Source organism: Pipistrellus hanaki (assembly GCF_964339955.1).
Source record: "Pipistrellus hanaki genome assembly, chromosome: 10".
Taxonomy (NCBI): domain Eukaryota; kingdom Metazoa; phylum Chordata; class Mammalia; order Chiroptera; family Vespertilionidae; genus Pipistrellus; species Pipistrellus hanaki.
The window spans coordinates 8484923-8511494 of record NC_140512.1 but is presented as its reverse complement, the minus strand read 5'-3'; the positions used below and the strand labels follow the sequence as shown (position 1 = coordinate 8511494).

The window sequence follows — 26572 nt, the reverse complement described above, 5'->3', positions numbered from 1 at the left end:
CTGGGTGCTCAGCCATACTCCACCTCCCAGGAGCTCTAGCCCAAAGCTCAGCTCCCCTGGGGGAGCTCCGGACAGGATCGTGGACAGCAAAGCCTTGGGTTCTTCCGCCAGGCCCGCGGTTACAGTCTGCCGCAGCTGGGGAGCAGGGAAGAAGAGACTCCTAACAGCAACAGAGAGTGACCAAGCACTCGTTAAGCGATACGTTTCTTCATTTACCATTAGTTAATTCACAAAACATTTTTTGAGCACTTTATAATTTGCCAGGCTTGGCGATTTGTAGAAAAGGTCCCAGCCCTCAAAGTGACAGCCCAGTGGGGAATCAGCGTACAGATGGTGAACAGACATCTAATTCTCAGAACCTACTGTTAGTGCCTCATTGAGTCGCCTCTCCTGTGTGCTCTAAGCTGCTGAACTGGATATTTACTTGTTATATTCATTTGTTCTAGGCCACACCTCTCATATGTCCCACTAACACCTTACTCAAGGGAACCCAGACAGGAAACTTGGGTTCAAGTTCAAACTCATAACATCCAGATGTATCATCCTGACCACATCACTTAGTCACTTAATTCCTCTGGGCATTATTTTCTAATTTATAAACTGAGAGATATGGACTAAACTGAGTATCTAAGGTTTAACATGTCATCTTTCTTCTGACTATACATTTCTTAACAAATCCAGCATCTTTCTACCATCCTAGCTCCAAACCGGAAGGTCAAGTCGCCCCTACCCCTCCAGGTGAATCACGCCATTCCCAGCATTCCACTGTGCTGCCCTGGGGCATAGAGCGGGAAGTCATGGAAAGGACAGGCCTGGCTCAATACTTATGTGCTGCATGAGTCTCAGTTACTTATTTATCTTGTGAGCTTAAATTTGTTCATCTGTGAAGTGGGAGATAATGCCTGCCTTCTCCCCTGCTCCCATAATTCAGCTTTGCCCCCTCCATTACCATGTTTCAGCCAGCTGAATCTTCCCCATGTGCTTTTCTACGTGCGCGTTCTTCCTACTTAGAAAGCCCGAGTGACTCCGGCCGTACTCTCAGACCTGGCCTGGCTCACTCATCTAATCCCATCCCAACAACAGGAGTACTTCCTCCTGCTCCCAGACAAGAACTCTCCTACTGGTCCCGCTGGCTTCTTTACTGAGGGCCCTTCTGTTCCCACTCCTTCCCCCTTTTGTCCAGGCCAATTCCACCCGCCCTCTGATCCCACATCTTCCATGAGATTTTCCCAGACACTCCTGGAAAAGATTTTCTACATTTTTCTTGACAAAGGCATGCCTGTCTCCTTGGACCAGTTTTACACCTTCCTCCTATTCTTACTTTCTTCTCTCCTAATTTCTGGCTGCTTATACCGGCCTTAGAAGTTAATGGCTGGTCTCCATCCTAACTGTATATATTGGACAGCAGAGGCAGAAATTAGGTGATGTGATGTCAAACTGGATGACCAATTTCTTTATAAACATTCCAATCTGTCAGGGGTGCCCGAAACTTGTCTTTTAATTCAAGTAAAGACACCAGAGAGTGACAGACGATACCTACCTGCAGCTAGAGACCAGGTATGTGCAATGTCATCCCTCTCAACCTTGTCAAGCCATAGCCTCGGGCAACCACAGAAAAGCTTAAAGGTTGAAATCACTAATTTAGCGGGAAGAGTATTTTCATCGTTGAGTAAAATTTCTATCGGTAATAGACTATGACCTCCCTTGAAACCAAGGATCATGACTTACTCAAGAAAGTGTCCCCAATACCCCATACACAGGGTCTGGTAAGATGTTGATGCTCAGGCTTATGTGAATGAATGAATGACTGATTGACTGACTGGGGACTATTAGAAGATGTTAAAGGTAAATTGTTGAAATGATTCCCCTGGTATTTAAAAATCAAGGTGGAAACATGCTTGTTTTGGATTACGTAGGAACAATTCTATTGGAAGGACATGAAGATCCTTCCTTTGATGTGATAGGGATACTGAGAAAGGTCAGGCCTCCCTCTGGCCAACCCTATAGATATTATCCACTTCCCCATCTCTCTTGGTACTGCCACATCCTCCAACTTGAAATGGATCCAGAGGGAGAAATGCCAGAGCATCATGGTGTTTTTCTGCACTCACCCTCCCTGCTGTCTCACTCATCTGTCTTGTGTCCAACCATAGCTCCATTGCCTGCTTCTTTTTTGTCTGTCTCAAATCTATTCCTAATGGAATTTAACCGACTTTGCTCAAATCTAAACAAGATGAAAGTAATGGTACAGATTAAACCCTGGGAGTACAGTGTGAGAGCAATGGTTCCCAGGCTTCTTCAGTCCACAGACCACTTCAATGGCATAAGACTCCATGGATGACTCCTAACATCTCCAGCGTCATCACACATCAGAATCAATGGGAAGACTGGTGCTGCTTGTGATGGAGTGCCAATGGGGCTCTAGTCTATCATCTCTCATGTTCCTTAACAAATATTAATTAGTTTTCGTTGGAAACAAATGTACAGACCAGTGCTTCACACAATTACATGATCTGTTATCACCATTCATCCAAAAAAATAAAAAATAAAAAAAAATAGACTGTCCTAAGACTACAGAGTCAATGACAAAATTCTAATGTTCATGTGCATCTGTTCCTTTATAAGTTACGCCCATCCACTTCCAAAAGGAGGGCTTAAGGAATTACAAATATATATATATACCCTCAGAAGCCACACAGAGCTACAGACAATGCATATAAACTGAATTTTCCTGGCATCATCATTTAATAACCATCCAACTGACCTACCCTTAAGTAAACTATGTACAAGGCAGGTACATATGTTTTCCATTTTATATTTATAACAAACCTAGTTATTATTCTTACTGTCTCCTTTAAACCCAGGCTCAGGGAGATTAAGTACTGGCTCAAGGTGTCAGCACTAGAAAGCAGCAGTGCAGAGGTTTGAACTCCGTGCTTTCTGACTCCAACCTTTAGCACTTAGGCATTCAAAAACACTGGCCCATGCTGCCAATGAAAGCATGAATGAGAGTTTACCGTTGGATATCTAAGTGCAAAGAATATACCCTTATATCACACACAAAAATTAATTTAAAATGGATCAGACTTACAGAGAAAAGATAAAACTATAAAAACTTTTAGAAAAAGCACAGGAGTAAATCCTCATGACCTTCTGTTATGCAATGGTTTCTTAAGATGTGACATTAAAAGTACAAGAAATAAAAAAAAATGATAAACTGGACATAAAAATTGAAACCATTTGTGCCTCAAATGATACTATCAAGAAAGTGAAATACACTCTATAGAATAAAAAAACAACAACTTGCAAATCACATCAGATAAGGAACTCGTATCCAAAATAACAAACTCTTACAATGCCACAGTGGAAAAATAAGCTCAATTAACCAACAGGCAAAAGATGTGCACAGACATTACTCCAAAAAAGATATACACATGCTAATAAGCACATGAAAAGATACCAATGTCCTCGTCACTAGGGAAACATAAATCCACTTCAATTCCCTAGGATGGACATAATGAAAAAGACAGACAATACCAAGTCTGGGTGAGGATGTAGAGAAATGGGCATCTGCTTTCATTACTGATAAGAATGTAAAATGGTGCGGCCACTTTGGAAAAGTTTGTAAGTTCTCCAAAAAACAAAAATCAAAAACGGAGCAACTCAAATGTCCTCAGTGGGTGAATGGATAACCAAATGGTATCTCCATACAACGGAACGGTTTGTTAATAAAAAGGAGTGAAGTACTGGGACATGCTACAACTGTGATGAACCCCAAAACCATTATCCTAGGTAAAAGCTAGCCACAAAAGACCACATAACGATGATTCCATTTCTATGAAATGTCTAGAATAAGCAAGCTTATACAGAGAAATTAGTGGGTGGAAGAGGGGGTGGGGAGACACTGATTCCTAACGGGTACTGAGTTCTTTTGGGGCTAAAGCAAGTTTAAAATTGACCATGGCAATGGCTGCACTCTTTAAATATAGCAAAGCCCACTATCTAGCCTATTTTAAATGCACAAAATTTATGATAGGTGAATCGTTAGCTCAATAACGATGTTAAAAAACCAACCAACCAAAAGGGTTGACCAGAGGTTGTGAGACCACGAGAATCTCGCTCTGGATCACTCCCAGCCCACACTCCTCTGGACATTGTTCCACCGCATGGACAAGTGCAGGCCGGTCACCTTCCTGCCCCTGGGGGCGGGGGTAGCAAAACTACAGCACCTCCTCCGGCAACCATCTGGTCAGCATGATGCGAGCTCTGTTATTTTTGGAATGCGGCTGGGATGTGCTTGTGCCCTAACCTGCCGGAGGGCTCAGCCGCCTACAGCTGGCGGGGAGGGGGGGGGGGCAGCGGCCCTCGCAGCTGCTGAGTGGGCAGGAAAGGGCCCTGAAACTGTAAGGGCGACTGCTCACGGCGGCGCAGACATTATCCTTGTGACAAAACGTATGCACGACATGGGCCATCTTCCTCCCTCCTGAACCCTCCCGCCTCTCACCCAAAGAGAGCCTGCTATTCTAGGTCAGCGTGCTTTAAATATCGGCGCAGTATGAATCAACGAGACTTACATAACGACCGAGCAGGAAGGACCTTTAAACGTATTATGCAATGGAGCACGAACTCGGGAGCCACTTACTGTGTGAGCTTGGCCACTTCCTCTACCTTTCCGAGTCTCAACTGTCTTCATCGGGAAAATGGGAACAAGACAGGCAGCTGCTTCCTAAGACTGTGGTGAAGATTAAACGAGCGGATCCAGGTAAAAGCTTTATGGTATTAACTAGTAAAGCTCTCCTTTAACGGGAGAAGACACTAACGCTCAGAAAGGGCAGCGGCAGTGATGGATCTGGTGAGACTTCAGGTCTCCGACTCCCTAACTCGGTGGTCGGCAAACCGCAGCTCACGAGCCCCATGTGGCTCTTTGGCCCCTTGAGTGTGGCTCTTCCACAAAATACCATGGCCTGGGCGAGTCTGTGTTGAAGAAGTGGCGTTAGAAGAAGTTTAAGTTTAAAAAATTTGGCTCTCGCCAAGACCGGTTTGGTTCAATAGATAGAGAGTTGGCTTGGGGACTGAAGGGTCCCGTGTTCGATTCCGGTCAAGGGCATGTACCTTGGTTGCGGGCATATCCCCTGTAAGGGGTGTGCAAGAGGCAGCTGATCGATGACTCTCTCTCATCGATGTTTCTAACTCTTTATCTCTCTCCCTTCCTCTCTGTACAAAATCAATAAAATATATTTTAAAAAAAATTTGGCTCTCAAAAGAAATGTCAGTCGTTGTCCTGTTGATATTTGGCTCTGTGGACGAATGAGTTTGCCGACCACTGCCCTAACTAATGTTCCACTGCAGAGCACTCCTCACCCCAGGGCATAGCCTAACCCTGGGCTAATCTTCAGGGCTTGTCAGACACAGCGCCTGGCTGCTAGGTCTCCCACAGGGAGGTGTTTGTGAAACACGTAACCCACTCCCTTTTCACTGCAGGTTTAATCTCCTACCTAAAGAGAGGATGTGACACTGAATCCCAGAACATCCAAGGTGCAGTGCTCCCGGGCAGGATGGCTCAGGGCTGCTGAGGAAAACACCCCTAGCATTTCCTCCCGCCCTCTCCTCTGAAGGAGCACAAGGTCCCCTCTTCCTTTTTAAAAAAATATTTTAGTGGCATATTCATGCAAGCAGTTTGGAAGTTATTCTCAAGGCATGATGTTTTCAACTTTTAGTAACTGATGCACATTAATTTAAGAGGCAAGAGAAGCTCACAAACAAACTACATTTGACAAAATACAAGAAATGGAGCCAAGGTAAGCTTTAAGCTTTTAAACAATCTCTCTCTCTCCACACACACTCCACAGTGTCTAAACCGGCGGATGGGGCCCTGCAGCACCAGGCCTCCCTCTTCCACCTTCCAGCATGCAGGCCTCCTTTCCTTTCCTCAAACTCACTGTCTATCCAGCTTAAGGCCTTCACGCTGACATTCCCTGCAAGGTCCTTCCTTACAGCCTCCATCCGCAACTCGGCCTTGGCCTTGTCACCTGCCAGCTTCCATGGGCCACTCAGGCTCGCTCACATCTTTTCCTCCAAGAAGCCTTCCCCAATGACCCGACTAGTCTCTCTTCTCCCCTCTCCCCAAAGGACACACACTTGGAACAAGAGTCTAAGCACTTACCAATGACTGTCCCCCCCTCCCCCACAAAGGCTGGTTACCAGTGTAAGCTCAAGGAAGGCGGGGCTGTGTCTGTCTTGTGCAAGGCGCTTACTGGGTGCCCAGCTCGGAGCAGGCAGTGAAGGAAATCAGCAACACTCTCCAAGGATTCAGGGGAGTAGCTGCTACAGTGACTTCCTAACGTCCCCCCTCAAATGTGACACAGGCACCCCACATCAGGGTGTGTCCGCGACAGAAACACACGAGCCCACACAGCGGTTACATACTGTGTTTTGGAGAAAAACTCATTTCTAGCCACACTATGCACGGAAAAGAGGTTCCGGGCACACCCACCAGGGCACTCAGCTGTGCAACCTCGTTAAAGTCACCTGCCACCGAGTCCTCCCGGCTACAGCGCCCTACAGCACCCAGAGCACCAGACACCACGGCCTCCAAAAGGCTGTCCCGTCGGCGAGGACGGAACACACCTGTCCTTGACTCTAACTCAGAGAGATGGGACTGTTTATATGGTTTCACATGCGTTGCTATTCGAATTAAACATGCCTCACTCACGTCCCATAAATAAAGAGTATAATTCAAAAAAAAAAAAAGTGCCTAGCACAGTTTCCAGCACACAGAAGGCATTTATTAAAAACTGGTTGCACAAATGAAAAGGAGGAGGAGGAGGAGGAGGAGGGAAGAAGGAAGAGGAGGAGGACGAGGAGGAGGAGGAGGAGGGAAGAAGAAGAAGAAGAAGAAGGAGGAGGAGGAGGAGGAGGAGGAGGAGGAGGAGGAGGAGGAGGAGGAGGAGGAGGAGGAGAAGAAGAATTAGAAGAATTAGAATTAGAAGCAGCAGCAGCAGCAGCTTGTTCTGAATACATTCCCAGCTGAAGAGCAGTCACGACCTTTCCAGGAGGCGAAGGAAGCCTTCCACAAATTGGAAAGGGGCGGGCTACGGTTTTTAAGCCGATCTGCTCCGCGGGGCAAGAAAACAGCTGCTCCTGTTGGCATTGATTCTGTGGGCATTTCCGAGTCTGTAGAACAGACAGGCATGCTCAGTGCGAAAACCCAAAGCCTGGCGCAGACCTGGGCGCCCGACACCGCTGAGAGGGAGCTCTGGCGCCAGCGAGGTGTGCACGCAGATGGCTCTGAAGGTGCAGGACGCAAGTGCCTGCCCCGGGGACTCTTCTTCTTAAAAACGAGTCCCCCCAAACCCCCACATATCCCGGCGCCTCCACCCCGTGCAGTACAAGTTACTCCCAGCACTGATCCGAACCCTCCCAGCCCATCTGGTGGCCATGAAAGAAAGACCAGCTCCTCCGCCAGAATTCAGCGCCCCCCTCCCGATGAACCCGAGGGCATCGCGCCCCTCAGGTCACCCAGATCTCCCCTCAGGTCACCCCAAGCCTCCGGACTGCCTCGGTTTCCTTGGAAGGGAAAGGGCAGCAGCGATGGCCCAAGCCCAGCCCCTCGGGGGAGCGTGTCCGTACAGCCCGGGGGACACTGTCCGGGGAGGGACGCGCTTTGGGGGACACCGCCCCGGTCCGCACCGGCCTCCGTGGTCCGACCCCGGGGACACCCGCCCACGTCGCCCTCCGGCGGCTCAGACAAAGGCGCGGCGCCCCCTCACCGCTCAGGTAGTTGGTCCACTTGTACAGCACCCCCTCCATGGCGCGGGCCGCGCTGCCCGGCCCGCGGCCCTCACTGCTCCCGGCCCCCCGCGGCGAGGAGCGCCGGCCGCAGGGCCATCGCCCGGCGCCGCCGCCGCGCCGCCCACTCCCGGCGCCCGGCCCGCCGCGCTGCGGGGACGCCCGGCCGGTCACATCGCCGCCCGGGGGCGGGGTCACTGCGGCGGCGGCCTCGGCACGTGAGGGCAGGACAGGGGCCGGCGCGCCTCCGCCTGCTCGGGGGCCGGGGCCCGGGGGGACCGGAGGAGCGGCGGAGCCTTCCTAGTGCCGCGAGCGAGGCAGCGGGAAGCCGGCGGCGGCGGCGGCGCGGGCACCGCGCGCTCCCGGAGTCCCCGACCAGCCGGGCCCGGGTCCTCTCGCGCATGCCCAGTGCACCGCTGGCGCGCCCGGAGCGAAAATCCACGCCGGGTTTTGGCGGCGACGAAAGGGGCGGGGCTTCGGGAGACAGTGAGGCCCGCTGGGAAATGGAGTCCCCGGAGGCGGGCAGGGGCGGAAGTGCTCGAGGCCAAAGGAGAAGGAAAGGAAGCCTCTGGGTGGGACAGGTGTTGGGAGCGCTCCCTGGGAACGGTGCAAAAGATAGGTCGGGTCCCACCTCGCGATGTTTGGGGGTTCGCGGGGTCCCTGATGAGGTGGCCCCTGGGTTCTGGTCCAGGCTGTCGATTGGTCCTGTACATTCGAGGGACCCAACAATAGGGCTTACGGAGATGACGGGGAGGTTCGCGACAGAATGCTGTGTGGCCAGCGTGAATGCAATGTCGAAATGCTAAGGCCTGGCCCCTAGAAATGTGGTCCGTGGACGGCAGCATTGGCATCACCTGGGAGCTCGTCGGAATTGCAGAATCTCGCCTCTCGCCCCAGCCTCCCAAATAGAAATCTGCATGGGGTTCCTATGAAAGTGTGAGAACGTTCTGGGCCAAGGATATCTGAGCAGGGAGAATGTTCACTACAGATGAGTGGAAAGAGCAGGTTACGAAACGAAGTGTACAATGAGATCCAAAGTATTTTAGGCACATGTCACAGAAGCACGGACCAACATGATAAAATTATTTGCGGCGTTATAGGCGATCTCCCCCCAACCCCCCCTTTTTCTTCTTCTCTTTTTCTTTAGTGTAAGGTTTATTTGCCGTATTGAGCAGATAAAAATACAGAACAATTGGTTGTTTATCTGAAATTCAAATGGAATCCAGCTCCTGCAGTCTAACTGGAAACCCTACTTTAGTGCTTTACAGTACTAAATGAACACGTACTACTTTTGAAATTAGGTGGAAAATGTAAAACTGAAACATTTTCAGCTGAGATGAACCTATGTTAACTCGTAGGATTACCATTTCTTCTCAAAGCGGAAGTGTGACGTGCTTATCCTCAACAGAAGCTGTTATCGATCCTCTGGAGTAAGAACATCTAAGTGATAAATTATTAGTAGCCATAAGGCTATACGGCGTTGTAGAATGCGCCAGACCTGATTTAAAGGCGGAGCTCAACTGCTTCGGCGCTGAATAATCTTAAACTGGACTCTTGATCTCTCCTAGCTTAACTATACGTATTTCATATGGGATAAAAGACCCTGCCTACAGGCTGTGTAGTAAAGATCACGCACGGGAACGCGCTTTGGGAACCCTACAGCACGATATAAGTCTTCATCGTTTATACCATCAGTTACATAGTAAGCAATCGCAGGAGTCTATGGATTGTGAAATTTTGGGGGCTTCTCACCCACGGCGAGAATAAATGACTATTTCCGGAAAGTTCTGCAGTTTTCACAAGACCCCAGGAATCTTCCCACCTCACTCAGTCGGGGTACTTGACACGTGCAAATCTGCCGGGGGAGTTTCCGGGGTAGCTCCGCGCCCCGCACTTCTCTTCCAAAATTCCCAGCTGCGGAATCCCTTCATCCGCCGGGCTCTAGGACCGCTCCTTGTGGTTCGCCCCCTCTCCGGGCGGCTCCGGCTCCAGAGGGCGGTAAATTACATTATTGCAACGTCATTGGCTGGGAGGCGCCTGAGCGACAGCACTTCCAGCCAATGGGAGGCCGCCATTCTCAGACGCCCACTCAGTCAGAGCCACTCCGGCTCGGCGTTCGGGATTAACCCTTTGGAGGCGAGCCCGCCGCGCGTGGGAAAGTTGCCGGCGGTGAACGTGCCACGTTGCTAGGGAGGGAGAGTCATGAACTTGCCTGAGGCCGCCCTCCTGAAGCCATCAGCTTTTTTATCCTTAACTCGATGAGGTCCGGGGCCCTTCCTCTGTGTCGGTGGGAGTTTCTTTCCCGCTCCGGCGACATGAGGCTCTTCTTGTGGAGCTCGGTCCTGACGCTGCTGGTCCCTGCGCTGAGCGGGGCGCTGATCCCCGAGCCAGAGGTGAAGATCGAGGTGCTGCAGAAGCCGTTCATCTGCCACCGCCAGACCAAAGGCGGGGACCTGATGCTGCTCCACTACGAGGGCTACTTAGAGAAGGATGGCTCCTTATTTCACTCCACGTAAGTAATCCTGCCCCGCAGGCGCAGCAACCAAGAGCCCGCCCACCCCTCCCAGCCCCTGGGCAGGACAGCTAGAGTGCACCGAGTTTTACCATGTAAAAAAACAAAACAAACAAACAAACAAAAACCCCTGAAATGTCTCATTTCCTCCTTTGGGGGAAAGGGAATGGTTTAAAGCCAATCTTAGGTAAGGAGATCTTTGCAGGTCTTATGGGAAACAGGTTGTCAAGAGAAAGAAGGACCCCTTATTATTAGAAAATAATTTTTATGATTATGAAAATTATAAAGTGATTATAAAAATTAGACCTAGGGTCCTCCATGTCTCAGAACCAAAACTCTAGGTGGACTCCAGGTGAGAGTCCTGGGCCGCTTTTGAGCAGTTTGCTCCTGAAGTCTGGTAACTGCTGAGGGCACTGTTGTCTGCAGCCTCCGTGTATGTCAATGGTCAGGAACTGCCTGCCTGGAGAATGGTGAAGAAGGACCATGAATGGGCCCGTGTACAAAGCATGTTTGCCCTTTCTAGAACCACAGCCTCTGTGGTAAATAAATAAAGGCTTAATCCCCTTTGCGGAGACAAGAAATGTGCACAAACTGTGGTCTGTCGGGTGATAGGTTCTTGTTTTCCTTCTCCCCCCCCCCCCCCCCCCCCCCGCCCTTCCCAGATTTCCTACAATTGGAACAAACGTTCCCTTGATCGTGGGAGAAATGGAGGAAAAGAGGAAGTGATAGGCTTTCTTTAAACTTAATGAAAACCCGTAGGGTGCCTTCCCTTCTCACCTCCTAGGTACACTTGCTAGAAGAACCCTTTCCCGTGGTGCCAAAAGGGAGCTCCCTGAGACTCAGACGCTGCTCAGCCCTCAAGCCCCCCAGTAGCTCCGCAGCTGGCTTTTCTCCGGCTGGCCTTCCTTTAGCTCATGAGCCAGTATATCCTGACCCTTCTCTTCCTCGGCCTCGAGGGGCCATTACTCCAGGCTTTCCTGCACAGCCCCACAGTAAGCCCCTCACGGGGAGAGGAAGGCAGGGTCTGAGTGGGGATAAAGGGTGGGGTAGGTGGAAGAGCAGCCTTTCCAGCTACAGAGCTGTCCGCAGGCTGTACAGAAGGAGAGTTTGTAGGCATGTGTGAAGATGCTGTGCTCCTGACTCTCCGTGTCTGTGTGAGGATGGACACGTGTGTGGGCCAAGAATCAATAATAGCTTCTGTTGAGGGTAAATTCTCCCTAGCCCCCATCCTCCTCCCCAAACTCACCCACTTTTAAAAAATATATATATTTTATTGATTTTTTTACAGAGTGGAAGGGAGAGGGAAAGAGAGTTAGAAACATCGATCAGCTGCCTCCTGCACCCCCCCCACTGGGGATGTGCCCACAACCAAGGTACATGACCTTGACCGGAATTGAACCCAGGACCTTTCAGTCTGCAGGCCGACGCTCTATCCACTGTCACCCACTTTTAACTATTCCTCTCCCTCTTCTCCTCGTAGTCTTCCTGGGACAACATCCCTCTGTGATTAAGACCTTGAACTTTGTAGTTAAGTCAAATACTAACCGCAGAGTCCTCACCTACAAGATACACTTGCAGGGGAAAATGGTACTTACCCCATAGGATCATTGTTAGAATTAAAAGAGGAAAAGTGTTTGGGGTAATACCTGGTATATGGTAAATGCTCAAGTAATTGTTGAATGGTTTAAGCCCTGGCCAGGTACTCAGTTGCTTAGAGCATCTTTCTGAAACACAGAGGCTGAGGGTTAGATCCCCAGTCAGGGCACATACAAGCAACCAATGAATTCATAAATAAGTGGAACAACAAATTTCTCTGTCTCTCTCAAAAAACAACAATAAAAAACAACAAAAAACAAAACAGTAACATTTTAAAAATAATATTTGTTTATTGTTTTTATTATTATGCCATCTGCACTTTTCTAACTAAGTCAACAGTGAAATGTGCATCAAGAAATTTGGGCAGTGAATTGAATTATATCATAAAATTGACATGTGTGTGTTGCTGTTTTCATTAGTTTCCAAATTTAATCGCTATGGGTGGGGAGAATGTACTACAACAATAAAAAAGTTACTACAGCCGAGACCGGTTTGGCTCAATGGATAGAGCGTCGGCTTGGGGACTGAAGGGACCCGGGTTCGATTCTGGTCAAGGGCATGTACCTTGGTTGCGGGCATATCCCCAGTAGGGGGTGTGCAAGAGGCAGCTGATCGATGACTCTCTCTCATCCATGTTTCTAGCTTTCTATCTCTCTTCATTCCTCTCTGTACAAAATCAATAAAATAAAATAAAAATGTTACTACAATGTTCTAATGTGTTTTCTTCCTATTGTAGCCACAAACATAACAATGGCCAGCCCATCTGGTTTACCCTGGGCATCCTGGAGGCTCTCAAAGGCTGGGACCAGGGCTTGAAGGGCATGTGTGTGGGAGAGAAGAGAAAGCTCGTCATTCCCCCTGCCCTGGGCTATGGGAAAGAAGGAAAAGGTAATAACCATTCCACATTTTCCTGTGGCACTAAAGCTCTTTCTAAAGGAGACAGAATCACTGTAGCTACTAGGTATGTTTCCCCTCTAGCAAGAAATAGAAAATTTGTATTTCTTTGGGAAATATCATTATATCTTGCTTATTATTTGAAATGGCCGATTTTAGCCATAAGCTAACAAATTTGAAATGGCCAACTAAGCTAGCAATGAAAAAAGCTCTAGTATTATCCACCTTGTTCACAATCTGATGGCTTCTTCTGTGTATGGGTGTATGGTACAGCATTCATAACAGAATATTTACCGTTTCAGCCATTTTTAAGTGTACCATTCAGTGCATTACGTACATTCACATTGCCGTGCACATATCACCGCTGTCGGTCTCCAGAACTTTTGCATCCTACCCCAGGGAAACTCACCAATGTATTTAACAGTGCGAAAGAAAGCTCACTCAACATACGTGTGCTGATGAGTCGGACCTTTAAAAGATAGGCTGTTAAAATCACATGCCATTTTAGATGTGGGCAGTATGTGATACTCCACTGAAGTTTCCCACAGCAAAACTTATACATTTTTTAATGATTTAACCTAGAAAACGGATGGGGTGACATGAAACGAGGTTAGGAGAGCCGAAGCAAGTGTGCTCGCTGGCCCAGGGCGGCCCCTGCACCTGTGGCTGCGGCGGGAGCCTGTGCAGCTCTCCAACGGGCCACTCACAGGAGGCCAGGAGGTGTTTCAAGCACAGGATGTGCCTGTGGCCGATATTTCCTTTGTTGTGATCAAATCTAAGGGAATAAACAGGTATCAGAAGAAAGATTTGTGAACAGCGATGTCCATTCCTGTGCTGTTTCTAATGGCAACAAAATTGGAACCAACTTAAGCGTATAATGAGAAGGGTTTAGTGCAATAAAATATGACCCAGTTACTTAAAAATGGCATTTTAAAGCTTTAAAAAATTAGATCCAAAATGTGTATGATATAATATTTATATAAAAGTAGAAAATAAAGCTATAGTATATATAATATTATACTATGACAGTAAGTATTAGAAAAAAGTTTATACACATACAATGTGAATCACAAAGAATAATAAGAATATTAATGATGGGGCTGGGAGTTATTTTTATTTCTGGTTCTACCTCTTCCAAATCTTCTGCAATGGGCATCTATTACCTACATAATGAAGGGGAAAAGAATTTTAAGTAGTCATTAGAATAAAATGAAGAACCACTAGGAGGTAATAGGAATATAGACTTCACAGTATCCTTAGGTCTAAAGTTTACTAAACCATTTACAAAGTGGGAACCCTAGTCCCAGTTTCCTGGGAAGAAAGTAGGGGTCCTACGTGAAGAAGTATATATTCTAAGATGGGACTTGAACTTGCTGTATAAATCTTACGCATGGAATGGAATGTACTAACAAATTAGTTCCTTATTTTAATAATAATCCTCTTAAGAGGAAAAAAAAATCAACTATCTAGAAAGTGTTTCTCTGATGGTCAAATGCATTCTTTCACCTTCCTGTATCTTTATCTTCTCACCTTCAATATTTCTACACCTAGCACTAGCCCATTACTCTGTAGCCACCCTGCATTTAACTCAATTTCACTTTATAACAAGTAAATAGGAGTCATTTCCTTCCAGCGTGAAACTAACTCTGCGAATATGTGTTAACGCTAGTTCTGTAGGCCTGTAGCATCGTTTGCATGCCGCCTGCGGAAAGGCACCGCTTCCCCGACGACCTAGTGCATGCCCTTCTCTGTCTAGATCTGCGACGGTAAGACTTCAGCACGCTGCGTGAGTTTTGTCCCTTCTGCACTTACAAATGCCCCTTCGTGGAAATAGGTGGGATGGGGAGGCTAAGAAGTATTGATAGTGTTTATCTAGATCTGTATGTTAATATAGTTATAAGCAAAAAGTTGAAAGAATTGTCTTTACTTCCCAGGAAAAAAAAAAAAAAAAAATTTAAGGTCCCTGGGCCTTTAACAATGCTCTTCTCACTTTCAAAGATTTTTTTAATTTCCCTTTTCAGCAATGTGTTTTAATTTATCCCCTCTCCTGAAATTTCTTCCATATATGTGCAACGGCCTAACTTTCTGAAATTTCTTTTTTTTTTTTTTACATTTTTATTTTGGAGAGAAAGAGAGAGGGAGAGGGATAGAGAGATAGAAACATTGATGAGAGAGAACACTGTCTCCTGCATGCTCCTCACTAGGGATTGGGGAGATTGAGCCCCCAACCCAGCCATGCGCCCTGACCGGGAATTGAACCTGTGATCTCTTGGTTCATGGGTTGACATTCAACCACTGAGCAACACTGGCCAGGCTTGAATTGTTTGTAAAGCCTGCAAGAGAATTATATCTTAGTAACGTATATTGAGAGCTTACTATTATCAAGCAAAATGGTAAGTATTTTACATGGAGTTACCTTCCTTTATCTTCCCAACAGACTCTGGAGGTGGGCATTATTGTCATTTGTGTTTTACAGATTGGGAAACTGAGGCTTAGAGAGAGGCAGGAGTAAGCTGCAAACCTAGATAGGATGACACCGGAGCTCAGCCAATTATAAACCACCTCCATTGGCAGAAACGGCAGGATGATATATATTTCTAGGTCAGGACTTTCTGACTCAAGTTAGTAAATCACTTGTACTATAATTAACTCCCAAATATCTCAAGCACTTTAAGTCACTTTTGACTTATAATATGTAATACCTTAATTGCATTTGAAATTTTAATACCCCAGGCCATTAGCTATGTGTGTGTATCTAGAACAATTTCTAATCTCAAAACCAAAATCAGACTGCTTTTCATCTATTAATTTGAATTATTTCTTCTTTATTCTATTTGTTTGAGTCAAATATGATTATAAGTAATTTCCATTATATGTGATAATCTTAGGAGGGCTCTTCATTTAATTCAATTAAAAGAATGTTTCATCCAGTACCATAAGTTTTCTGTCATCAAAATTTGGGATCTTTTAAATTCAACTGACCACCCCCCCCCCCCCCCCCCCCCCCCCCCCGCCTCCCATTTAGGTAAAATACCCCCAGAGAGCACACTGATATTTAACATCGACCTCCTGGAGATTCGAAATGGACCAAGATCCCATGAATCATTCCAAGAAATGGATCTTAATGACGACTGGAAACTCTCTAAAGATGAGGTGACTATTCCTTCCTCCTCTCTCTTTCTTCCCTTCACTCTTTTTTAGAAATATGTTTTTAAAGAAAATTTATTTTTAATTTGGGTAAAATGTTATTTATAAAACTTCTTTAAGTGCCTATGCTTTGAAAATGGACTTTTTCATAGGAAATCATTATTTTGGAGAGAGAGATTTTGAGACTTTAAAAACACCACTTATTCTTTTGACTTTTTCTCTCTCCCCCCAATGCATCAAATAAGGTTGACTATTTTGTCTTGCCCTAAGTTTTTGAAAGATCCATTTTGCCAAGACAATTCCCATTCCGGAGTTATTGCATAAGAAACATAGATATCCCGAAAAATAGTTGCCATAAAGCAGTTGTTGTATATCATTAAACGAGCTACCAGTCCAGTCTGTGATATTATTGACTGACTCAATGCAGGTGTCTTACAAGTAAGAAGTACTAACGAGACCATCATTTTGTAGGTTAAAGTGTATTTGAAGAAGGAGTTTGAAAAGCATGGTGCGGTGGTGAATGAAAGTCATCACGATGTTTTGGTGGAGGATATTTTTGATAAAGAAGATGAAGACAAGGATGGATTTATATCTGCCAGAGAATTTACATATAAACATGACGAGTTATAGAGATACATCTGCCTTTTTTATACAGCAGCCATCTTTAAAGAGCCGGCAACCGTCTTTTAAAGAAAGTCTTATTTTTTAACATTATTTTATTCTGTTCTTGCTTTGTTTTTTTTAAATATTTTTTTTCTGAATATTATTTAAAAACCTTTAGGGTTTCTAAGTGCCCATTTCTTTCTGGTGAATTACTGGGAAGAAAAAATGTTTTTATCTTTGAATAAGGAGAATTCTGGACCGTTTTCTACTTTCACCTATGAAGTCTTATTTGTAACTTTAAAATATTACAATGGGGACCTTGTCCAACATAAGTGCAAGTATATCACAAATCAGCACCCTCTGTTTCTGCTTCCCCCCATTTTTGCTAAGTTAGATCCTGACATTTGCAACGCTTTTTGCAATAACCCAAAGCTTACTATTTTCATGTTATAATGAAAGTGTTATCTGCCTTTAATTCTCTGCTTGAAGCAACAGGAAGATGGTTGTTGAACTTTATTTGTTAACAGTTACTGCTTTACTGAGGAGATGTGCAATGCTGAAGTGTTTGATAAAGTTAATGACTTATAAGTGTGTATACTTTGAACATTCTGCCCAGTACTGAAGTTATAGTATAAGGCTTGGTTCCTGATCGCTACTGACTTATCATGATAAACAGAACCAATTATTTGTTTGTTTTTTCCTAATAAAATGTGTCAAAATATTGTAGATGAGGTAGAAAGTTGTATTTAGTCCGTGTTTACTTTTTATGGCTAACCAATTATCCTTCCTGGTTTTTAAGTTAATAATCTATAACTAGTGTATTATACTATAGTAACATATCATGATTAGTTAACCAATCAAAATTTTCCCATTTCTGCCCCATCAGGAAATAAGGCAGACCCACAGTAGCTGCTATTGAATAAGGTAAAAATTTGATAATTTTATTATGTTTTCTTCAATTGGCTTTTATCCTCAATAGTTTAAAAAGTATCCAATTCCCCATTTACTAAGAATAGTCTTTAGCCCTGGCCCCTGTGGCTCAGTTGGTTGGGTGTCATCCTATGTACCAAGAGGTCACTGGTTTGATTCCCCATCAGGGTACATGCTTGAGTTGTGGGCTTGATCCCCAGTAGGGGGCATGAAGGAGGCAGCCCATTGATGTTTCTCATTGATCAATGTCTCACTCTTTTCCTTCCTATCTCTCCAAAAAAAAAAAAAGTATCATCATTTACAAAGTGATCTCAAATGTATCACTAACTTTGACTCTCATTGCTCTGAAGTCCATGATAAAAGCTGGTGGAGTTTACCTATTTTATAGGTGAGGAAATTGTCATTCAACAAGATTGTTGTGACTGCAGGCAACAGCTAACTTACTGAGCCAGACTTCAGTCCTCAAGTTCATTATCTTCTTACTGCCCTGTACCTATATTGAAAAGAAAAATTTTCTTTGCATTTACTGGGTCTAATTTTCTCTTCAGTTTGCTTTCCTAATTTTCTCTTCAATGTGGGTCCTTATCCTTTGAAGATACTTTACTGGCTATGCCTGGTGCCATAGAATTCTCCCCATGCTCCAGAAACGGCTCTGGTTTCTTTGAAAAATCTTGGGGTCAGCAATGAATTGCCTCAAAAACCATGTGTGGTGTGAGGTTCCCCATGTGTATCTTAGTCTTTTCATTCCTGTTGAGCTCTAGATTTTTTTTTTTTCTTTAAAGAATTATGAACAACTGTTACATCAGATATAGACGACTTTCACTGATTCTGTATTGACGTTTTCCTTACTAACACCTTTCTCTGGTGAAATCAGCTATGGCTAGAAAACTTTTTAAGTTCACTGCCCTTTTCCTCAACCTACAGGAGTTCAAAGTCACCTTACAGAAAGCCTTATGATGCTACTTTGTAGGAACATTACTGACACTGTCTACTGCAGAACAAGAGAAGTAAAAAGAATTCTGAGTGTTCAGGCAGTATATTCCTTCATCTCATGTGGATTTGTATCAATTCCCATCTAGACATCTAATAAACATCTAGACACAAGTATGAAATGAAAACATTTCACTAGGTTAGGTTGTCTTTAAGTTAACTGCCTTCTTTGGCTTATTTACCTCTTTGCACCTTTCCATTTGTGGGAATAATCAGACACCAACTGACTTCACATGTGTATCATTGCACTCATTAATCCTGCTAGCTGTGTCTTATTTAAATTTGTAGGACTGTGTTATGGTATTTTTTTTTTTTTTTTTGAAAATAAAGATTATTTGGAAAAGAATTGTTTTTCTGAAAAATTCTTCACCAATTTCTTCAGTAGTTTCATTGATTTTCTTAACTGTTCTTCCTAGGTTTTATATAAAAACCAAGTGAGGAAGATGGACAGGTAGTTTGGGGACATGTATAATGACGCTTGGAATGTATCTGATTCCTCTGTTTAGATATAGTTGTAAGGAAAGCTGTGGTTTTGGTTCGATTGTTTTGAAACAAATAGGCATTAAACCTTGAGCATTGAAAGCAGGAGTTAATAGTGAATGTTGGGTACTGGAGAATGTGTATGTGGGGTTTCTGTTTGTTTAATGGTGGTAGTTATCACTGTTGTTTTGTGGGTTATTGTTTTTGTTGTTAATCCTCACCTGAGGATATTTTTCCGTTGATCTTTTAGAGAGAGTAGAAGAGAGAGGAAAAGACAGAGAGAAACAGCGATGTGAGAGAAACACATTGATTGGTTGTCTCCTGCATGCGTCCTGACCAGGGCCCAGGCCAGGGAGGAGCCTGCAACCAAGGTACATGCCCTGGACGAGAATCGAACCCAGGGCCTTTTGGTCCACAGGCTGACGCTCTAGCCCCTGAGCCAAACCGGTAGGGCTATCACTGTTGTTTTGGTTTGGGATTTTATTGTGTGTCATGGGTGGGTGTTACGATGATTAATGCCTACTGAGTAAATTAGTGCTATAAGTTACGGTATGTAATTAAATGAAGTGTGGGGTGCTGTAAAAATAACAAGGAAACGACTTCTGAATCAGATGGGAGACGAGCTACTTGAAACTTTCTTTGTGGAAATGAATTTGTATTTCTCATCTGATGCATGATACAGGATATTGCTTACCTCTGTTCTGCTACTTCCATATCAGCATGCTCTCTCCTCCCTGCACTTGAGCGTATGGGTGACTCCTCAGAGTTGTTTATAAACTACAAAAGGAGAACAGAGATGTTATGTGCGATGTTATGGAAAAAAATATTTTTTTCCACCTTTTTCTTTAAAAAGTGAAGTATCGTTGTATTAATAACCCTACTAGATGAGAGAAAACAGCCTTGACTTCCTCCAAATTATTCTTCTGTATTATTTTTTTTCCTTTCAGAATTACCTATCACTCATTTCTTTAGAAGAATATACAGTCAAGAGATTTCGGAAAAAAATAAAACTTTTCTTTAAAATATAGAGGTGTCTATATGTGTATGCATGTGCATATTTGTATGTGTATACATAGTGTACTATATGCCACATACAAACCATATACGGCATGCACCTAAAGTTTCCTACTAAAGACAGTTATTGAAATGCTCTATCTAGTACAAGATTTCCCCTCTGAAATTTTGTCTTTCAGTTTAGCGTGAAGCTGTAATTTAGGTTGAATCGCCTAGTGGTTCTCTAGATAAAACCAACAGTAACCCTTTTCACCGCCTGAGCTGGAGGTGTATCGAAGGGACTCAGTGGCTGGCTATGACACTGTACGCAGGTGCAGTACTGTGTCACAATACGTAGAGGAAGCTGTATTTGTACTACTTTTCATGGTTATTCTGCACAGCTATAATTACCCCATTTAATTAAGTTTAGCTAGAAATTTAAGAATCGCTTTTTAAAAATCTAGAATGTCTCAAACAGAATACCCGGGGGTGTGATCACAATAGAAAGATGTGGCTGAATGTCACACACGAAACACAGTACGTGACAGTATTTAGAGGAAGTTGAGGAACAGGGAAGGGGCACTTGGAGGTTGCTGGAAGTCCCGAGCCCTCGTCTGTGTGTACCTGGGCTGCTAGTGACGCCGCTGGGATGCCATGCCTCCAGCGAGGACAGGTCAGCTACGGATCTTCAAAGCCAACCCGAGGGCCTGTGAGCTAGACGAACTCAGTCTTATTTTATGACCTAAAGACAAAAGACAAGAGATGTTTACTAAAATAGAATAAAAAATCTGGAGTAAAGCAAATGCTGTCCCCTGGTCTCTAGTAACAGCGGAAGTATATGCCATGTGGGGATTTCTGGGCGTTTACAAGTCATGTCATTAACTTACCGGTAAAATCCCGCCCTGCGGCAGCTCGAGATAATGCCCTTTTTGGTGAATGGTTGCAGGAAAAAACGATCCCACACGCAATGTAAATGGAGGTGGTGAGGGACAGTTTTCATTAATCTAAAGAATGAAGAAAGGATTGGGGGCCTATTGGGGCTTAATTCCAGCTTCTTACAGCATTTTCTCATTTATTTGTTGCAGACATGGTGGAGTGCATTTTATGTTAATATAACTCTAAATCTAGGTTTTTTGTTTTTTGTTTGCTTGTTTGTTTTTTACCTCTGGTTAGAAATTGGGAACATTATGACATTCATCCACATGTGACATTCAGCCACATCTTTCTATTCCAGATTCCATCCCCAGGGTGGGATGTGTAGGAGGCAGCCAATCAATGATTCCCTTATTATTGATATTTCTATCTCTCTCTTCCTCTCTAAAATCAATAAAGCTATATTAAAACAAAACAAAACACTGCACATAGCATAAAATGGACTGTTTACATTCAGGCAAACTAGGAAAACATCTGTAAGGAAGAATTGGTGGAAATTCCCAAAGGTCATCACAGAATCCTCAGGCCTGTTCTTTGATAGTCACAAAATGAACAATCGGCAGTTCCCCTTTAAATTTTCTGTACAGTTGACTGAAGCCACCAATGGCTCCTAAAGGCAGAGCAGTGAGGGTAATGCATACATAATAATTTAAAAAACAAAACAAAAACTAGGTTCAGAACACTGATTAACTGTTATTTGAAATGGAATGGGAACCATTGAAATGACACATTTGAATAATTGAATTTAGAAACCCACCACCTAAATATAATGAATAGGACTTTATACTTTTTGCCAAGATATAATTTATGGTTGTCTAAATTAGCAATCTCCAAAGGGCTTGATGGATCATTTGAATTCTAAAAGTAATTTTAAAATAGATTTTAATATTTATAATCTCTCTGTATTGTCTATATTCAATATGGGCAGCAATTCCTTAGATTGATTTGAGGGCATTCTAAAGGTTTGTTTCTATGGTAACCAATTCAGAAGACTACCCTCCTAAACACGGTTGTCATGGAACTAAGGCAGGTGGTTGACTAATCTTGACTAATACTCTTCTTTCCCATCTTTTAATGGCTTTTCTGTTAAACCCCCACCCCCACCCTTTTTTTTTTTTTTTTTTTTTTTGGTTCTCATAAGATTATATACAAGACAAGCCAATTACTAAGAGGAAAATACCTCTATAAGCAATGTGCTGAAGGTATTTCTCTATTACACATGTCCTTCAAACTCCTCAAAATCATTACATAGGGTTCTTTAGACAATAATACTGGTTAGAAGACAAGGCAACATTGTCATCAATATTTTTAATTGATCATTTTTTAAACTTGTTTACATTTTTTAATATGCTAGATCAATGTATTAATCTCTGCATAATTCTTATGTTAACTTAATGGCAACATATAATAGACACATGTATTATTTCTATACTTAATTTTCTTGCTTGCCTCCGACTTCTTGAGAGGAGAGACTATGATATGCCTTTTTCATCTTTGCAGTAATAGTGTAATTCCTAGCATAGGTGTTTGATCATGTTTCTTATTAAATTAGTATGTTGAAGACGTTCTATATATAAGTAAAGTATGCATTTGTAGTTCTTACAGTTGTGGGTCTGGTTGAGTCTAAATCAAGACATGTGGTTCCTGAGGGACATTAAGATGACAGTCCCTAGACTTCCCCATCTGCCCATGAAGGAGAAACTGCTGTAGGACCTGCTATCCTATTGTGACAAATAGAAAACTGGACAAAATACAGGTTTTTCCAAACTATGTTAAAGTAGAATATTATTATGAAATCCTATATAATAAAAGCATGACATGCTAAGTTGGTTGACCATTTAGTTGACGGCTTGACCAGCCACTATGACACACTGACCACCAGGGGGCAGACACTCCAACCGGTAGGTTAGTTTGCTGCTGGGGTCTGGCTGATCAGGATTCTGAGAGAGGGCAGAGAAGGCTGGACACAACCTGGAGCCTTCCCCTTTCCCTCCCTGCCGACCAGCCGCCATTGCCCTGATCCGGACTAAGGGAGACAGTCCCAATCAGCCCCAATTGCCGGCCATGCACCAGGTCTACAGCATATAATATTGATATTGGGCCACAGTTTTCTTGGTTGGACTAAATGCACAATAAGATCCCTTTGTGCTCCTAGAGTGTGCGTACCACTGCTCTGTTCTACAGCATCTGCCCCGATTCCCTCAGCCCTCTCCTACTATCCATTTGCTGATGTGGCAAACCACGACATAAGCATAACATTCAGAAGACATGCAAAGTAGTCTCCTTCCTTCCCTCCATCCAGTCACCCAGTGTTCCCTGGAGGCATCTACTATTATAGTTTCTAATGTATTCTTCCAAAGATATTCTATGCAAATGAGAGTACAGGCATATATATTTTTTTTCTTCCCACAAACGATAACACACAATGTCTTGCACATGGCTTCCCTCCCCTACTTAGTATGGGTTGGAGATCTCTCATATCAGTACATAGAGACCTTCCTCCTTTTTAAATATCTGGGTAGCGTTCCATCATACTGTGCTTTTTGAATAGTCCCCAGCTGGTGGACGTTTGTTTCTAATCGTTGCTAGCACAACTAACAGAGAAACGGATAACCTGTGCGCGTATCATTTCACACCTGTGCCATAGCCGTAGGATAAAGTCCAGACGCGGAATCCTCCAAAGACTATCTATGTATCTGCTATTTGGAAGTGGTTACCAGATTGTCCTCTGTGGAGGTTAGAAAACGTCTTGATTTTTGCTAATCTGACAGGTGGAAAGTGCGACCTTGTGTATTTGATTTGAAGGGAAGTGAGGGTGAGCATCTTTTCATGTGCCTGAGTGGTATCACCTTAAGTTTTCCTGTGAGCTTTCTCTTTACAGGACAGTCTTATTTGCTATTTCATAAAAGCAACAGATAAATGTTAACAGATAAATGGTTATGTCTGGATCAAATAACTAGATGCCAGTATTTACACACACACACACACACACACACACACACACACACTCCCTTGGTGACCTGTTGGTGATACTAACCCAGGGATGGAATCTGGCTTTGCTGCTTGCTGTGTGACCCTGGGAGAACTCTGGGCCTCATTGCCCACGTAACCCACACAGGGTCTGGCATATCAGCATGACGCAGGATGGCATCTTTAAAAGCAGGGGATTGGCTTGGACATGTGAGTCACGGAGGGGAAACCTCGCTTAGGCACTGAAGCCGGTGCACAACCACCGAACGGCGGCGGAGGCCTGGAGAGGCCCGGGAGGAGGCGGGCCTGGCTCCTGCAAGTCCGTGTTTTCCCTGGGGAGACAGATGTCACCCAGGTGGTGACTTAGAAACAACCATTCAGCCCAGAGCCACCTCCTGCTGGGAGATCCGCCCTGGCGGCAGCTCCTCCCGCTGCCCGCCACCCCCTCCCCAGCCCGGCTCGGTGCGCAGCGCCCAGACAGGCCCGGCCCCGCATGGGGGAGGGGGACGGGGGAAGGGGGAGAGCAAGGGGAGGCGGCTGCACCCGCATCACGTGAGCCGTGCAAACTGAGCGGGGGCGGCGGGCCGGAGCTCCGGGAACGGCCGCTCCGCCGCTGCAGCCGCAGCCCCGGATGTCGCCGCAGTAGCCGCGGCCGTGGCATCAGCACCCACAGCGGCAGCAGCACCCACAGCGGCATCAGCACCCGCGCCCTCGGCCGCAGCATCCGCGCCGCAGAGCCAGCCTGAGCCCGGCCCGCAGGTGAGCCCGGCGGGCGGGCGGGTCCAGAGCGCGGGCATCGGCACCCGGTCCCCCGCAGGTCCGCTCCCAGCCGCCATCGCCGGGCCCCGCCGGGCAGGGTGACCGGTTTGTGGGCTCCGGGGCGCAGGACAGGAAGCCCCACCCCGGGTGCGAGCACCGCAGCCAGGTCAGACGCGTCCCCGCTCTGCACACCCAGCCCCACCCTGGCCCCTTCCTTAGCTCTCACCCCCCTTCGCCCCCTCCCGCACACTCTCCCCGGGCTCTCCCTGCTTTCCTGGGCTCCCTGTGAAGTTGCTGCCCCGTGAGGACTGTGCACCCTGTTCCCCGCCCCCCCGCCCCACCCCTGGGCCGCTCCGGGGGTGCAGGGCTCTGGGGCGCGGGATTGGGCCTGCGCTCCCTGGAGGTCACGCACCTGCCCGGGTGGGTTCGCGGGGACCTGGTTGGCAGGTGCAGCCGCTGCCCGTGGCCCGCTCTGTCCCCGTGTCCATTGGTGCGGGGTCCCGATCCCTGTCCGGGACTGCCCTCCCCTACGGGCCAGCACCGCTGGCTGCTCCTCTCCTGCAGGGACTTAACAGGACTGCCTTCCAGCCACACCCGGGTCCCCGGCTCTTCGGGGAGAGGGTGTCGGGCAGGTTAACAGGTTAACGCGATGGTGCTGGGCGGGGTGGGGGGTGAGGTGGTGTGTGTGTGTGTGGGGGGGGGGGGTGCACTTATCCCTCCTGAGATGCTCATCCGCTTCAGTTAGCCTCTGCGTCCTGGTTCTCTTGTCTGTCGGGGCGCCGATCAGGGGTGACATCACTGGTGAGGTCTGAGACGAGTGTGGTCTGCAAAGCAGGAGCGTGAACTTTAGAGAACAGGCGAGAACTCGGGTTTAAGGGTCAAACACGCCCGTTAACAGCCAGCGCCTAAGGAGGCTGTATGTGCTGGGATGCAAAGCCGGGTGAGGGCTCTGCTCAGTAACGTGGGCTCCGGGATGTGCCGCTGAATCCTGGCTTGTTAGCGTCCCCGGTGAGGACGAGGCAGGCTTCCGGGAGGGTGTGAGGCTCCTGGGCTCCAGGCCTGACTTGCCCAGGCATCCCTTGCAGAGGAGACCCGTGTCCATTCAAAATGGCAGCAGGAAGAATCAGGCCGGAGGGAGCAGCAGGGCCCAGTCTCACCCGGCCCCAGGGAATCTGGGGAAGGCAGGCTTCTCTCCGGGGGTGGGGGATTGCTGCAGCAGCCATAGGGGCAGGGAGTCATGTTTGCAGCAGACTAAAGATTTTAGGCTCCTGGGGAGGATAAGCGGGAAATGTGGGATGCTGTATACTTTATTTCCTCTAACTTATCAAAAGCGGGCGCAAAGACCCAATTAAAACGCTCTGTGATTCTGATCTGACTTCCTCCAGGTTCCGCTGAAGTCCATGTATGTGGCTGCTGATGTCAGTCTGATGTATAACCTCAGTGTTGCTTTGTATTAACAACTGGCTCTTAAGAGACAGGGGTGTCTAGTGTCAACATCACTCAGGAATAGTAGACATAACTCCTGGCAGGCCCTTGGAGCCAGTCTCATTGCAGGACTTGATTTAACACCATGACCAAGCACGCAGAATTCATCAGAGGATGGTGAATTCTCAAAAGGTGACTCATTTCAGGATTCCTCCCTCTCTCCTAAGCAGCTTTCCTTTCTCTTCTCACTGCCAGGCATCTTCTCAGTGAGGAAGAGGAGAGGCATGAGGCAGCATTTGTTTGGGGGATAATGGATGGGGGAAGATTAGCACAGAGGTCAGGAATGGCGATGCTGGCTGGACGCAGCCTGAGAAAACACTGTTGGCAACTCCCCTGGTACAGCCTAGGAGGCTGAGGCCAGCAGGGGATGGGAGTGCGGGGTCGGGGGGAGAGGGGATGTGGGCCCAAGGTCATGTAGCTGGTTGGCCCTGGCAGTGAGGACTGAAATCCAGGTCTTGAAACTCTCCCAGTTCAGGATTCCACATACCACCC

General features: G+C 46.1%; 2 protein-coding genes and 1 long non-coding RNA gene across 5 annotated transcripts in view; 1 reads left to right on the top strand and 2 right to left on the bottom strand.

Moving 5' to 3' along the window:
- PLEKHA8 (pleckstrin homology domain containing A8) overlaps positions 1–9726 on the bottom strand; it is a 46702-nt gene extending 36976 nt beyond the window's left edge. Inside the window, exons 1-2 of one of the 3 annotated variants that reach the window (XM_084896871.1) lie at positions 7931–8196; positions 7770–7896 (exon numbers count right to left, since the gene is read on the bottom strand). In XM_084896871.1, the coding sequence (XP_084752997.1) occupies positions 7770–7896; positions 7931–8191 (388 nt within the window). In that variant the 5' untranslated portion in view covers positions 8192–8196. Of the gene's footprint in view, positions 1–7769; positions 8197–9610 lie in introns of those variants that run through there. The other 2 variants (XM_084896873.1, XM_084896872.1) reach the window with 2 other exon arrangements.
- A 199-nt stretch (positions 9727–9925) lies between these two features.
- Positions 9926–17791, top strand: FKBP14 (FKBP prolyl isomerase 14). The gene is made up of 4 exons (XM_084896916.1): positions 9926–10300; positions 12633–12784; positions 15816–15943; positions 16409–17791. Exons 1-4 carry the CDS (start codon positions 10047–10049, stop codon positions 16565–16567), a joined length of 693 nt encoding a protein of 230 aa, XP_084753042.1. The 5' UTR covers positions 9926–10046; the 3' UTR covers positions 16568–17791.
- LOC311629092 lies at positions 12791–25754 on the bottom strand. Its single transcript, XR_014796139.1, has 5 exons — positions 25008–25754; positions 23904–24168; positions 20558–20675; positions 19635–19717; positions 12791–15123 (listed from the first exon to the last, which is right to left on the bottom strand). It is a non-coding gene; the product is annotated as an uncharacterized lncRNA (long non-coding RNA).
- Positions 25755–26572: the final 818 nt, after the last annotated feature.